This window comes from Galleria mellonella, unplaced genomic scaffold (genome assembly GCF_026898425.1).
Source record: "Galleria mellonella isolate WM207_F2 unplaced genomic scaffold, CSIRO_AGI_GalMel_v1 utg40, whole genome shotgun sequence".
NCBI classification, from domain to species: Eukaryota; Metazoa; Arthropoda; class Insecta; order Lepidoptera; family Pyralidae; genus Galleria; species Galleria mellonella.
Genome location: NW_026442094.1, coordinates 4,954,689 through 4,969,567, shown reverse-complemented (window position 1 = coordinate 4,969,567; position 14,879 = coordinate 4,954,689). Strand labels below are relative to the sequence as shown.

Here is a 14,879-nt window from a genome sequence, read left to right as displayed (position 1 = left end):
AAAAAAAAACTATTACACTAATGTGGGTGTTCAATTTAAATGTGTGCACGTGATATTTCTGAATGTGAAGTTGACGTTTCATATCAGCCTTTAACTGCCCACTGCTGAACATAAGCCTCCCCCTTGGGGTGGGGGTGGGGGGTTGCTAGTAGTTGCCGCGCTTGGTAGGCGGTTTGGTAACCGCAGTCAGGCTTTAGAGATGTTTTAAGAGGAACACTGGTGCTCATCCCTCGCTCTCCCTTAGTCGGCTCTTACGATACTCAAGGCGTAGGAAGGCGTGGCCTATTCTATGGCGGGATCAAATGGTAGAAATTATAATTGTTTGTGTTGGTTAATTATGTATTTAAATAATTTGTTTTTAAAATATTTTTTTAAGTTTGAGTGAAGTAACTGATGAGTTCTACTTCTATCCACAGGTGTGGTGATAACAGAGACGGGCCTGCCGGGCGCATTGTTCGCACTACTGGACGCCGAACGCGACGATACAATCCTGCGGTATGCACGCGACACGCTCACTTGCTGCGTGCTCGCCGCTGCCGCTCCCACTTCTACTACCGCTACCGCTCCCGCGCCCGCCCCAACACGTCTTCGCGACTGGCTGGCGCTTCTCAAGCGTGTGCTCACTGTGCGACTTGGTATGTTAGGATTCATCGTGTAGGCATTTGTTTATTTCTTGTTACCCCTTTTCTGTGGTTTCACCCGTGGAATTACTATATTAATTATCCAATATGTAATTAAGTTAGGATGTAACCATCTCATGTATCAAATTTAATTTAAATCATATGTTAAAAATATTTTGTTGTTTGATTAACAAACATTCAAATATCATTGCAAATTTTCTCATTAATGGTAAAAATGTAAATTGGACTCCTATTTTCGCACTAAGCCTCTCATTTGGGCCATAACACTCATTTATGGTATTACTAGACTGTATATAACAACGTAGGGAGACTCTGTGGAGATTGTCCTGATATTGTATACTTATGTCTATGATGATAAAGGTCATATTTAATTATCCCACAAACTTATCACGCTGTCATTGGAGGAAAGGGATTGCTAGTAATCTTAAAGAGTCTTAACAGCTCTATTTATAATTGCAATGCATCTTCCAAGGTCGACATTCACGTGGTTCCATTTAGAAACCATCGTTGTTAATTCTTGTCGAATTTGCTATGATGGGTACCTACTAACCTGAAAGCAAGTCAGATCTCATTGGTGCCCCGCCAGCGTATACCAATAACGCAGGCGGGGTCGTGATTCCAATTTCACCTATTAAGAAAATAGTATTGTCATTGACCTCAAAGAGATCTTTTAGACTATGTACGATAAAAAAAATGTTGTTCTTTTATTTCTCGAAATCATGCCTTTAGAGGCTCGCGGTAGATGAATTATAATTTGTTATGATCTATTAAATACCTTTATTATAATTTTATATGTAAGTATACTAGGGTTATAACATTGATTTGGTTTTTACTATCTTAATGCTATAATTATATGAATAAATAAATAAATTAAATAAATATTTGCATCTCCCAGAGGATAGTAATAACCCTGAGACGGACTTGGACGGCGAGGGCGATGATGACCAGGCGGAATTCCATGCGGAGTCGGAGCAGTCCACGCACCCCGCAGTGCAATCTAGGTGGCCCACGAGGGTGAGACATTATCATTATATTTTTCAACCAACTTCAAAAAGAGGTCCTTAGTTTGGTTGTATTTTTCTTTAATTTTGTTATCTTAGGACTGCTATCTGCTATTGGCACTGTTTCTAATTTCACTACGCAAGTAATACTATTATGCAGGGTTACTTCATTTTGAAATATTTTCAAATATTTCACAGGTATTTGCAATGGAGTGTATACAGAAAATACTGAGCGCTTGCGAAGCGACTGGTGACAGCGCACACTTCGATCTCGTCAAAGCTAAGGAGAAATTACAAACTGATCCAAATGGTATGTTTTATTTATTTGTTTTCTTAAAGAAAAATCAACAGTTAAATATTATATTATAAAAATAATAGTAACGAGAAAAAAAAAACAATTACAGGTATTCCCAAATAAAAACAAGATTTAACTAAATGTATATGATATTGTTAATACGTACAATCAACTAAATTAAAATAATAGGTACAAAAATTATAGGTAGGCAGTTGTGGGAAATAAAAAGTTGAAGTTATACATTCAAAGATAATAATAATTTTTATCACGACAAGAAAAATGAATCTGGTAGGTGTTGGTAAGGGACAAAATGAAAAATTAAAGACAACTATTTTAAAATTTACACAGCCTACCTATACATCGAGCATACATTCACAATAACATAACATTAATGATTTTATAGTTATACAATGAAGTCATTATTAAAGTTCAGAATAGAATAAAATACTACATACAACAATAATAAGTCACAGATGGTCACAATTACAATATGTTTATATCTTATATATTAATTAAATTATTTGTAATGTCAATATAAAAAAAAAAGTTAAGAAATTGAATTCAGATTTTATTGATTGAATTCAATTGTATCAAATTGAATGCATTTTACAGTTGTATTCCTAAAGTTCGAATTTCAAATGTACTCGTGTTTTATCTTAATACGCTATCTAGAAGTGGTATATTTCAATAGTTCTCCTACTGTCAAATGCCACGCGTACGACGTTGCGGGTTAAAGCTAGTTTCCCAGTAAAATAACGAAGAGCATTGTCCACCAGCGGACTACCTGTCGCTGCACCTGTCGGACCTGGTGCGCATGGCGTTCGTGGGCGCGACGGGCGAGGCGGACGCGCTGCGGCTGTGCGGGCTGCGCACGCTGCAGCTGCTCGTGCAGCTGTTCGCGCGCGCGCCCGAGCCCGACTTCCCCGGCCACCTGCTGCTCGAGCAGTACCAGGCGCAGGTCTGTGCTCGGTCTGGCCTCGCTACTTGTACATATACACAAGGCCTAAAATGAGCTTGCCAACTACAAGCTATTATAATATTGCTTCTATTTTCCATTCGTGTTTCGACCGTGAAGCAGTTGCGTTTGCATGGCTGTGCTTCGGTTTGAAGGGTGGGATATAGCGTGAATTTACTGTGTACAGAGGAATAATACCTGTGTTCTCAGGAATGGCAACGCATGGGGAGTATCAACGGCGAAACAGTATACTCTGTTATGTCCATGGTATTGCTCATGTCTATAGGCGACGATTACAACTTTCCATCAGGTAGGCCATCAGCTTGTTTACCATTCTAAGCTGTATAAAAAAAAATAAAAAAAAAATTAACTTATATTCACATGGATCTAATATCCTTATGACAAGCTCATTAAGACGGCCTACCTGCCTCCTCCCCAAATGGGCATTTGGGGGTGGGGGGCTTACTACAAATGCTAGTATAATCTACAAATTAATTATTATGTGTATATTTATATTAGTCTAATTATATATTTATATTATATTAAGTATTAGTTTTTATTTCCTCAATTCGATAATGCACCGCCTATTTATTTCTCGGTTTGCTCAATTTTCGCGTTCGATTGACTGGTAAAGAACACCTTCCGCTATTAAGTGCGCCATATGTACATAGTTCCACATAGTTTCATTAAAGTTTAAATACATGAATTCGTTTATCGCTTTTCTAAAATCTATTGTGCAAAATTCTGGGCGATATTGATGAATTACATTGAGAGTTACCCAGTGTGGTTTTTATCAAGCTGAGACATAACATGTAGCTTGCATTGACACTCGATCGTTATGCAGGTGGGTGCGGCGGTGCGGCCAGCGTTTGCAGGCGATACGGCGTCGCACGTGACAGCGGCCGCTTGCGACGTTTGCTCCGCCTGGATTGGCTGCGGCGTCGCCAGGGACATCAACGACCTGCGCAGGTACCGCGGCACGTACACGCACACGCACACGTACATGCACATCTATACGTACACGTTTGCTGACGGTCATGTCACGACACGACATCGCACGTGATAGCATGCACATGCGACAGATTCTCATACTATATATATTTAATTAATGTAGAAATTTTACTGCTGTAAATGGATCGTTAAAGCTTATATGCGACTATAAAATAATAATTATGCTATTAATAAATTATTCTATTCTAAATAAAAAATATGTCGGAGTTTATTTTGCGAGTAATTTTTTTTTTATGTAATTCTCTTTGTGTTTTAAATAATATCGTAAGCAAAACGCATATAAACTCAAACTTATCTATCCCATTCAATTTTTAAGAATTTTGTTTCATTATTTTCAGAGTTCATCAGTTACTTGTGTCTAGTTTAGACAAATTAAATACTAAAGGCAATACGACGCTCATATACAATGAAAGTATGGCAACATTAGAAAAGTTGTCAATCCTAAAGGCATGGGCTGAAGTAAGTGTACAAACTAATATTATTTACAGTATATTTTAAATAAAATGGAAAATATTGACATATTTTTTACAGGTACAGAGGAATAACATATGAGTCCTCAGGAACGGCAACACATGGGGGGTATCATGGGCGAAACAGTCTACTCTGTTATATCCATGGTACTGTTCATGTCTATAGGCGACGGTTACCACTGTCCATCAGGTGGGGCATCAGCTTGTTTGAAGGGTGGGATATGGCGTGAATTTACAGGGTACAGAGAAATAACACCTGAGTCCTCAGGAATGGCATTGCATGGGGGGTATCATGGGCGAAACAGTCTACTCTGTTATATCCATGGTACTGTTCATGTCTATAGGCGACGGTTACCACTGTCCATCAGATGAGGCGTCAGCTTGTTTGCCATTCTAAGTTGTGCAAAAAAAAATCTGACATATTAGAAATTTTTGTTTGTACTGTGCAGCACATTTAATTATAATACACTTTGCATTTCGATAATTAGCAATTTGGCGTTACGTGCGCATTTTGTCTATCACATAAATATAGACTTTAATCCATAATCCATAAGCAAATGTATTATGCAAGCATTCTATCATTAATTTTAATTATTAGTCTCTCTTATAAATGAATAATACTTTTGTAAAATTCGAGTTTTATCAACACAACTGAGTGTACCCATCCAGCTTTTTTTAAACCTTTCCGGCTGAATAACTTCTGACTAGATTACAACATTTGTATTTGCAGGGTTGTTTTTTTTTGCATTACGAGGTCTGTCCGGAAAGTTCGTATAAAAGTGTTCTGGAATGCGAGAAAGAGGAGTGGGGAGGCCAGGTAAGCGCAGGACCCCTTCCTTATGTCCCTAACAATGCTTCAGTTCTGGTCTGACCGCCGTGCGGTGCGAACTGGCTTGTCACGCCATCTGTGAAGTTACCTCTTAACGAAACCCCGTCGGCATGGAGCCCGCTTCCGTTGAAGAGCCGCGCGTCGTAATCAAGTTTCTCTCGAAACTCGGCAAGAATGGCCGTTATCTCAGAACAGTTTATGGGGATGATGCTGTGAAGGAACCAACCGTCCACAAGTGGCTAAAAAGATTCAGAGAGGGCCGAGACAATGTTGATTGTTTTTTTCGATGTTCGACATATTGTCCATCAAGAATTCGTCCCTCCAGGCCAGACAGTTGATGGAAAATTCTACGTCGATGTGCTCAGACGCCTCAAAGCTCGTGTGGCACGAGTTCGTCCAGAATTGGCGCGAGAGGGGCGTTGGATTCTTCACCACGACAATGCCCCTGCCCACACCTCTCTTGTTGTCCGTGAGTTTTTGAGTAAAAATTCCATTACGGTGACCGAACACCCCCCCTATTCGCCGGATTTGGCCCCGTGTGACTTCTTCTTGTTCCCAAAAACCAAATTGGTACTTCGGGGGCGGCATTTAGGGGACATAAATGAGATAAAAAAAAAGCTACGACGGGGCAGCTGAGAAACCTACAACCAGAGGACTTTCAAGGAGCCTTCTCACAGTGGAAACGGCGTTGGCACAAGTGCATTATGTCACAGTGGGAGTACTTTGAAGGGGATAAAATTGATTTACCTGAATAATTGTAAAATAAAATTTTTAAAAAACTTTTATACGTACTTTCCGGACAAACCTCGTATAATATAATTGCACTACTTATTGTTAGCTTTGCATAATGTTCCATTTTTAAATTTAATTAAGAGGTAAATTTCGGTTTTAGTTATAGTTATATTTAAGGTATGTTTCACTGATATAGTTACTAAGAATTTCTTGTTCATCAGGTTTACATAGTAGCAATGGTTAGCAATGGAAGTGCTCCAGGTAGCTACGTTAAGCAACTTGATACAAAGCCGTTTAATACCAAGGCTGAGTTAGCAAAATGGCGCAATCAGCTGCTTCAGAATAGCAATGAGATTGACAATGCCAGCCAAAGTGACGACGATGACGAGTACGGAGAGTTTGAGTCGAAAGGAGAAAGCCTGCTGAAGCTAGTCGAACCTGAGTTGGAAAGTTTAGGGGAGAATTGGCTTGCGGCGTTGAAGGATCATGCGTTGTTAAGTTTACCTCCAGGTTAGTATGTTTTAATATGTGGTATTCTCTTCTCAATTTTCAGAAGATATTTAATATTAGAAATAATTTAAGAGTGACGATATAATGTACATTCGATGTACCAGGATCAATAACATTAGTGACAATAATATTGTAGAGTATGGAGAGTAAAATTTAAAAGATGAAAGTCTGCCGAAATTGTTGGAACCTCGGTGAAAGAGCTTGCGAGAGAATTAGCTTTGTCGCATTGAAGGATAACGTGATTTTCAGTTGTGGATTACTTAATGGAATTTAGTATTATATATGAATTTATATTGTGGTCGTGTGTGGCAGAGTTCGCGTCGCAACTACCCCACGGCGGTGGAGCGTTCTACTGCGCAGCAACAGCAGATGCAGCTCGACCACACTATGCTCGCGCTTGGCCCGCGCTGCTGTATGCTGCCGCACTGCGTTATGGTTCGCCTGCTGCTGCACCCGTTCCCGCTGCCACCACTGCCACCGCTACCGATACTGCGGCCCCTCCCGCCACCGGTTAGTACACATTCTCGTCTATAATTAATTAAAGAATCTGCTAAAATTAGTGGAATTATAGTTAGTGATTTTGCGGAATTGGTTTGCCGTATTGAAGGATTAAGTGTTGTAGAGCCGGATACACACTGTGTGTCCAGTTGTCAGGTTAGTACGGGAGAAGGAATAATCCGGCTAGAAGGATCAATGTATAGAGTGTGCCAGAACTGTTCTGTGTTCTGTATAATGTTCTGATATAAATAATTCTTATAAATTATAACAAGGTTTATATAAACATGTACTTTGATAAGTTTATCAATGTACAATTTTTATATTTAGCAAATTTTTTTTACAATTTTTATGTTTAGGAAAGTTTATTTAGCAAATTTGTTGGTAGTGGAGTTCCACTACTAACAAATTTGCTTTAGTAAATAAAATACAAAAACATATTTTATCTTCATTACTTCATTGCTAATTTATATACATTTACAGAGACAACGGAAGATACATTGGACAATCGAGCAGCAAAGAACGAAAATGGGAATTTTGAATTCTATGAACCACTTGATGAAAGATTCCATTTATTATTTGGTGTGTATTTTTTTATAGCTCTGCACAATAATCATTATAATCCTAATTAACGATTTTACGACATTCACAGTGTTTAATTTTTAGTCAATTGGTCATAATTTAAGATATTAACTGTTACAGGCATATGCATGGAAGCGCTGTGTGCTCAAAGAGATATGAGCGTGGAAAACACGATACAAGTCTTATTGTCTCTTGTTACATTATTAGATGCGCCTGAAAATAGAGCTAGATTATTGAAAGACAGGTATGCCTATTTAGTAAAAATAATATATCTGTATACATAAATGATATAATTGATACTAGATAAGTTTGCATTGAAAGCTGAATTATTGGCAAGTAGACCTAGATAGATTTAGCAATAAAAGGGATAATATCCTGTTAAACTAGACAGGTAGGTATTGTATATCTTTCTACTGAATTTTATCCAAATTTATTCAATCATACATCACTTTAAAAATATTTACACATAATTTACAAATACAACTTTAAAATCAATTCTATTAATATTTTATATATATATTTTTTTCTATAAATAGGCAAATAATTTATATTCTTTTTCTATTAATAGAAATATAAATTTATTTTTGCAGAGCACTAGCTATAGAGTTGTGCCAAATTATCCATCGCACCGGCTTAACTGAAGAGAGTATCGAGGCGCTGTTTCTTTGCGCTGATGTCCTCAAGCTGATTATAGAGGGCGCTAAGGAGCAGCTACATGCAAATATGCAGGCTAAAATTAAAGGTAAGTCAAATTTATTTTTCTGCTTCGATCCGGCTTGAAGGATCGAGATTTATATAGTTTTTGATTAGTTATTTAAAGGAAAATGAATTAATGTTAATTATAATGTTTAATGATACATTATTAATTGTAGTTAAAATGTAATGGACATGTTAAACGATTCACATGTCTGACACGGCTGTCAGTGAGACGCGAATCGCCGAAGCAATTAGATATTATATTCAAATGATAAAATTCAAATAAATCTTACTCAAATTGATATCAATAAATTATTTTTTTTATTAAGAAATCAAAATTACTTGGTGTTTTATAACAGATCAAAATGTGATAAACTTACACATAAATGTATTACTTACACATTTTGGTAACAGAGTTGGCTCCGCAAGAGTCGGCAGCGGGCAGCATCCCGCAGTCGGTGCTGGAGGCGGTACATACACTGGGCGAGGGCGGGCCTACTGGTGACCTCGTGCCCGGCAAGTCTGTTGTGAGTAACATTCATTCAGAGAGTAATACTGAATATAATAGAACCTGTTTGTAGGTTCACTATTCAAAGCATTTGAAAAGCAACTCTCATATAAGCGAAATAAAGCATAATATAATTTGTATGTTACTTTAGTCTATTGCCAAAGGGATTTGCAGCGTCTCGTGCCATGCGCCTCATACGCGTGTTGTAGTAGTAGTAGTGAGGTGTAATGATATGCAGTTGTGTATTTAAGACTATTTTCCAGAAGGGTGAGGATTCTTAAAAAAAAGCACATACATGTGTTCTCTCGGATATGTATGGGTGTAGTTGAAAGTTCTGTTCGTACCCTGGCCGGGCATCAGAAGTAAGTTGAGCATGGCGCATTCGGCCCCCCTTGAAATGCTTCTATGCGTGTAATACACGTGAGCTTAGGTATCTGGAGGTGGGCGTGTGTGCTGGACGGCGAGCCCGCAGTGGCTTGTAGTGGTAATGTGCGAGGAGTGGTGGGCGTGCGCAGGTGTTCTCGTGCCTGGAGGTGGGCGTGTGTGCCGGACGGTGGGCTCTAGTGGTAGTGTGTGACGAGTGGTGGGCGTGCGCAGGTGTTCTCGTGCCTGGAGGTGGGCGTGTGTGCCGGACGGTGGGCTCTAGTGGTAGTGTGTGACGAGTGGTGGGCGTGCGCAGGTGTTCTCGTGCCTGGAGGTGGGCGTGTGTGCCGGACGGTGGGCTCTAGTGGTAGTGTGTGACGAGTGGTGGGCGTGCGTAGGTGTTCTCGTGCCTGGAGCTGGGCGTGTGCGTGGCGGCGCGGCGGCTGCCGGCGCTGCGTGCTGGCGCGGCAGGCGCGGCGGCGGCGCCGGCGGCGCGGCCGCTGGGTCCGCGCGCTGATGCGCTGCTGGCGCGGACGCTGCGGGCGCTCGCCGACCTGCCCGCGCTCACCAGCCCGCACGGTACGTACAAGTATTTCTAAACTCTGTTTTTTTTTTTTTTAATTAAAAAAGTTTATTACAAAGTATGACAACGTCGCAATTATCTGTCAGCTTTCAAAAACGATGCTCCACTAATGAATTAAAAATGTTAATCGTAAAATTCGTTGCATATAAATTTTTTAGTGGTAAATTTTGAAAATTTATAGGTTCCAGATAAATTTAGATTCTCAAAATTCAAGTTTTCTAAAATAGCTATTAATTTTTTTATAAAAAATTATATACATATTAAATAATCTAAAAATCTTTATTTGTGAATTTATAAATAAATCTAAATAATGTACCTGTTTTCAATTTTCAATTTTCTTCAATTCCACTTCACACTTAACGACGTGTAATGAATATGGCAGGCGCGCTGTCGCTGCTGCCGAGCCTGCTGTACCTGGCGACGGAGATGCTGCGCGAGGGCGCGGGCTCGGCCGTGGTGGAGGAGGCGGCGCTGCTGCTGCTGCAGGCCGCCGCCGACTGCCGCGTGGCGCGCCTGTCCGACCACACGCGCCAGCAGCACGCGCACCTGCTCAACGCCACGCTCGCCAAGCTCATCGACAGGGTCAAGAGCGGTCAGCACTTTACAACATATTATTTTTTTTATTTATTAATTTATATTTTTTATTCTCAAAGAGGGTTGATATCAGGCAGGCGGCTGGTCGTAAAACTATAAACCAAATCTTTTTGTAATATAAATAAAAAATAAATTGGGATAAGGGTAGGAAAATGATGATTAATTTAGACTTTATTGCATTATTTGTAATATACTGTAAATTGGACTCTCTTTTCCGCGCTTAGTCTCTCATTTGGGCCATTGTGCGTATGAGTCGTAGCTAGTACAGCCAGCTTAGCTCCGCCCTTCTGGGCGGAGCTAAGCTTCTGCGTAGAAGCTTTCTGAGATCTTCACAGGCCTCACCGAGCGACCTCATCGTTCCGAGGATTTCTAAATGTTGAGGGGCCACAGCTTCACATTCCAGGATTACGTGAACAGCCGTTTCTTCGGTGTCAAAATAGCCTCGACATAGAGAGCTGTCTGTGACTCCTATTATTTATAAATGTTTGTTTAATGGGCAATGGCCTGTTATTGTCCCTATCATTATTTTAAGTTTTTTTTTCTATCTAGATATCTATTGCACTATTTATCTTGAACATCAATATATTGAACTATTACTGAGAATTCATCATCATCATATCAGTTTTCATCATCATTGTCCACTGCTGAACACAGGCTTACCAGAGGGAGACTTTCTACAAAAGTCATTTGCTTGGATAACACTGTTCCATTTGTGCTTTTACCGTGAAGCAGTTGTGTTTGCATGGCTGTGTTTCGATTTGAAGGGTGGGATATGGCAGTGAATTTATAGGATACAAAGGCATAACACTTTAGTTCTCAGAAATGGCAACGTATGGGATCTCCATGGGCGACACAGTATACTCCATGGCACTGTTATGTCTATAAGCGACGGTCACCACTTTCCATCAGGGGGGTTAGATTGGCAAATAAACTGGTGATCAGTTTGTTTACTATTCTAAGTAGCATAAAAAAATAATTTTCTATCTTCGGAAGTTTTTCAGTACACCTCGCCCTTCTCGCTTGACAGGGCGCTTCGGCCTTCGTAATTAGTTGCCAACCAACTATAATTAAGCTTTGGTGACGTTTTAAGAAGGACACTACTGGCCATCTCTCGCCTCGACCATTAAGATTTCTTAATTGCTTTTTACGACACTCGGCCGGCGTTTCGTTGTGATCTGTTGTTAATGTATGTATGTGTATGTGTGTATGTGGCGGCGTGCAGAGGAGCCAGATCAGCGCATCTCGGCGGTGGCGGGTGCACGCGCCATGGCGGCGCTGGTCAGCCGCGCGCCGCCCGCGCCGCCGCTGCACTACCCCTGCCTCAACCACTTCCGCCAGTGCCTCGACACCGACGACCACGAGGTACCGCCGCACCCTGCAACTTGTCGAATCAGTCCACATTTATTGTTTGTTTATATTGCAAGAAACAGTGTACACAGGCAACAATGGGACTATTTAACATATTCTTATATAGCTATCTCTTTTAGCAGCGTATGCTTATTTTTTTTTTATTCTTTTATATACGTATTTTCTGTGTATTACTGCCCAAACTTAAAATTATTGCCAATAAGTTAGATAGGTATTTATTATTTTGACATATTATACAGGGATGACAAATGTAGCATAGATAATAATTAAAACTTAAAACTAATTTCACATCAAATGTTTAATTTAATTTCACTCTTCAGACTTTTAATATTGAGCTTTCAGACGAGCAAAAAACATAAAGTAACATCTTTATTAGAATTACTTATTACTTTTTTATCTGCTACTTTATACGTGTGAATTTCAAAAGTGGGAAATGTAATAAAAGAAACTACTATATGACGTATCGAGATATAATATTTATAATTTAGACATTTAAAAATATAACTGTGGATAACTTTATGCAGTAGTTTTTGCTTGAAATCGAAATAAATAAAAAATATTGTTTGTGTCTATTTGTCCTATTGAAAATAATTATATTATATTTGTTTAAATATTTTTAAGTACAGACATCGTGTAGTGACAATTTTATTATATTAGTATGGTTTGGTCATTTGGAGAGGATGGATGAAAGAAGAATTACGAAAGAGATTTACCGAGCAAGAATGAATGGAGATGTCGGTAGGGGCCGTCCTAGACGGACGTATGTCGACCAAATAGGCGACGTGCTGAAGAGGGGCCAAATTAAAAGTAGCCGTAACCGGCGAGCGTGTATGACAAGATTGATGAATGTGGAAGAAGCGAAAGAGGTCTGTTTGAATCGAATCATTTGTCGTTGCATTGTTTGTGCCTACCCTAATGGGAGACAGGCGTGACATATATGTATGTATGTGTGTAGTATGAGATGTTAGGTACTAAGCGGGTGGGTGCGCGTGCGCAGGCGTTCGCGGCGTGCTGCGGCGCGCTGCGGCGCGTGTGGGGGCGCGGCGCGGCCGGCGGTGGTGGCGGGGCGGGCGGGGCGGGCGCGGCGTGGGCGCGTGCGCTGGCGGCGCGGCTGGTGGCGCGCGCGGCGGCCGCGGCCGGCAGCGCGCCGCCCGGCCCGCAGCCCGCGCCCGCGCGCGCCGCCCTAGCCGCCCTCGCCGCGCTCGACCACCTGCTCGACTCCGCGCCACGCGATGCCAGTACGTGCCCTGCCTGCTCCTTTACACTCTCCTCCCACTACGTGCTACATTGCTTACCCTGCTATGGTACTTAGTGACGCTTGCAGGATTCTAGGAAACTGGAGCCTACTCTATTAAAAGTCACCTGAACTGAATCCGTCTAACTATTATAACTTTTCTAACTCTATTCAAATGTAATTATTTTGTAACTAGAGCCGATACTTGTTTAACTCGGGAACATGTCCTTTGGTATAATTCCATGTCAATTTCTAGTAGGTTGTGCCTGTAATCGTTCTTTCAGAGAAATCTTTACATACATTGTATCATTAAGGCTTATCCATTGTATCGTTCACTTGTACTGTACTGTAAACCACTTAAATTTTTAATACGCTTGAAGTTCGTAAGTAAGCATTGACTCTTGAATGATTTTTTTTTTAATTTAAATAATATTCTGCATATCATTGTTTGTCATACCGCTACTTTTGCAGAGGAGAATTATAAAGGTACGGATATTGTTATATGTAATAAAAAATTTTAGAAAGAGCAATATTTGTCTCTGTACTTCAGAATTGCTCTATTATTTTAACTTTGAAAGACACCTAAAATTAATTAAGATATTATTGTCCGCGTTTGTTCAAAAAGGCTTTACAGTGATCTTCAATTTACAGCCACCATAAAAATCTAATAAAGTCATATCTTAGAGTTGATTAGGATGTATGACAAAAACAAACATATTTTAATAGTACTGCTCAGTATTAAATGCAATACACAATAAAATTTTTACAGTTTGTATAACAAATAATCGATCAAAAGACACTCTGCTGATGTCCTGAAATTCTGAACATAGGTCTCTCCCATAAGGAGGTTTTGACAGCAGTTGCCGCGTTTGGCAGGCGGATTGACAACTGCAGTCGGGCTTTAGTTAAGTTCTAAGAGGGACACTGCTGGTTATCTCTCGACTATTAATTTCCGTTACTCTTATGGCACCCATGGGAAAGGAAAGGGTGGCTTATTCTAAGCCGGTATTACACGGTGACTGCTAATAGTATAAATAAACAATTTAGCAATTGTTTAAATGTTTCAATTGCTTACTAATTTTGTTTCTGATAGTATTTCTGTGATAATTTCCAAAACTTAGATTTTTGTTTTATAACATAGGGGGCAAACGAGTATGCGGCTTTTTTTTTATACAACTTAGAATGGCAAACAAGCTGACGGCCCACCTGATGGAAAGTGGTACCGTCGCCTATAGACATGAGCAGTACCATGGAGATAACAGAGTATACTGTTTCGCCTATGATACCCCCCCTGCATTGCCATTTCTGAGGACTCAGGTGTTATTCCTCCGTACTCATTAAATTCACGCCATACCCTTCAAACCGAAACACAGCCATGTAAACACAACTGCTTCACGGTTGAAACACGAATGGGACAGAGGTACCCAAGCAATCGACTTTTGTACAAAGTCTCCCTGATTGCAAGTGACTACCGCCACCCATGATCACCCACAAGACCAACGGTATTGCAGGTGTGCTGCGGGCCTTTTAAAAAGGAATATGCTCCTTTCTTGAAGGTTATGTTGTCGTATCGGTTCGGTAATATTGGTGCTGGAAGTTGTTTCCAGAGTTAAGTTTTTGTAAGTGGTATTGAGTGAGACTAGAGAGGTGCGCGTGGCGGCGGTGTGGTGCGCAGGCGCGGCGCTGGTGCGCGTGGTGGCGCCGGTGGTGGTCGCGAGCCTGCGGCCGCCCGGGCGGCTGGCGGCCGCGCCGCCGCACCACCGCGCGCTGCACGACTTCGCGCTGCAGTGGCTCGCTCGCCGCGCGCCGCACTACCCGCAGGTCGCTGTTACATTCATTCTGTTTGTCGCATGTGCATGTCGCACGTGCATCCAATCACTCTCTTCGACTTCCAATTAATTATATACTACTTAGTTCACTAAATAAAAATAGTACTAAAAATTTTAAATATGTAATAATTATTAATAATTTAAAATATTTGAAATATCATAAATATATAATATGTATTTATT

At 40.5% G+C, this 14,879-nt stretch overlaps 1 protein-coding gene across 2 annotated transcripts in view; it reads left to right on the top strand.

Annotated features, from left to right (window-relative positions):
* LOC113520267 (HEAT repeat-containing protein 5B) overlaps window positions 1-14,879 on the top strand; it is a 39,130-nt gene that overhangs the window by 18,881 nt on the left and 5,370 nt on the right. The window contains exons 23-39 of one of the 2 annotated variants that reach the window (XM_052898199.1): window positions 417-635; window positions 1,537-1,655; window positions 1,841-1,952; window positions 2,714-2,895; window positions 3,737-3,861; window positions 4,242-4,362; window positions 6,156-6,444; window positions 6,757-6,954; window positions 7,423-7,521; window positions 7,642-7,765; window positions 8,112-8,263; window positions 8,632-8,744; window positions 9,487-9,667; window positions 10,054-10,263; window positions 11,488-11,627; window positions 12,631-12,871; window positions 14,543-14,688. In XM_052898199.1, coding sequence (XP_052754159.1) covers window positions 417-635; window positions 1,537-1,655; window positions 1,841-1,952; window positions 2,714-2,895; window positions 3,737-3,861; window positions 4,242-4,362; window positions 6,156-6,444; window positions 6,757-6,954; window positions 7,423-7,521; window positions 7,642-7,765; window positions 8,112-8,263; window positions 8,632-8,744; window positions 9,487-9,667; window positions 10,054-10,263; window positions 11,488-11,627; window positions 12,631-12,871; window positions 14,543-14,688 — 2,771 coding nt within the window. Of the gene's footprint in view, window positions 1-416; window positions 636-1,536; window positions 1,656-1,840; window positions 1,953-2,713; window positions 2,896-3,736; window positions 3,862-4,241; window positions 4,363-6,155; window positions 6,445-6,756; window positions 6,955-7,422; window positions 7,522-7,641; window positions 7,766-8,111; window positions 8,264-8,631; window positions 8,745-9,240; window positions 9,400-9,486; window positions 9,668-10,053; window positions 10,264-11,487; window positions 11,628-12,630; window positions 12,872-14,542; window positions 14,689-14,879 lie in introns of those variants that run through there. The other variant, XM_052898200.1, reaches the window with a different exon arrangement.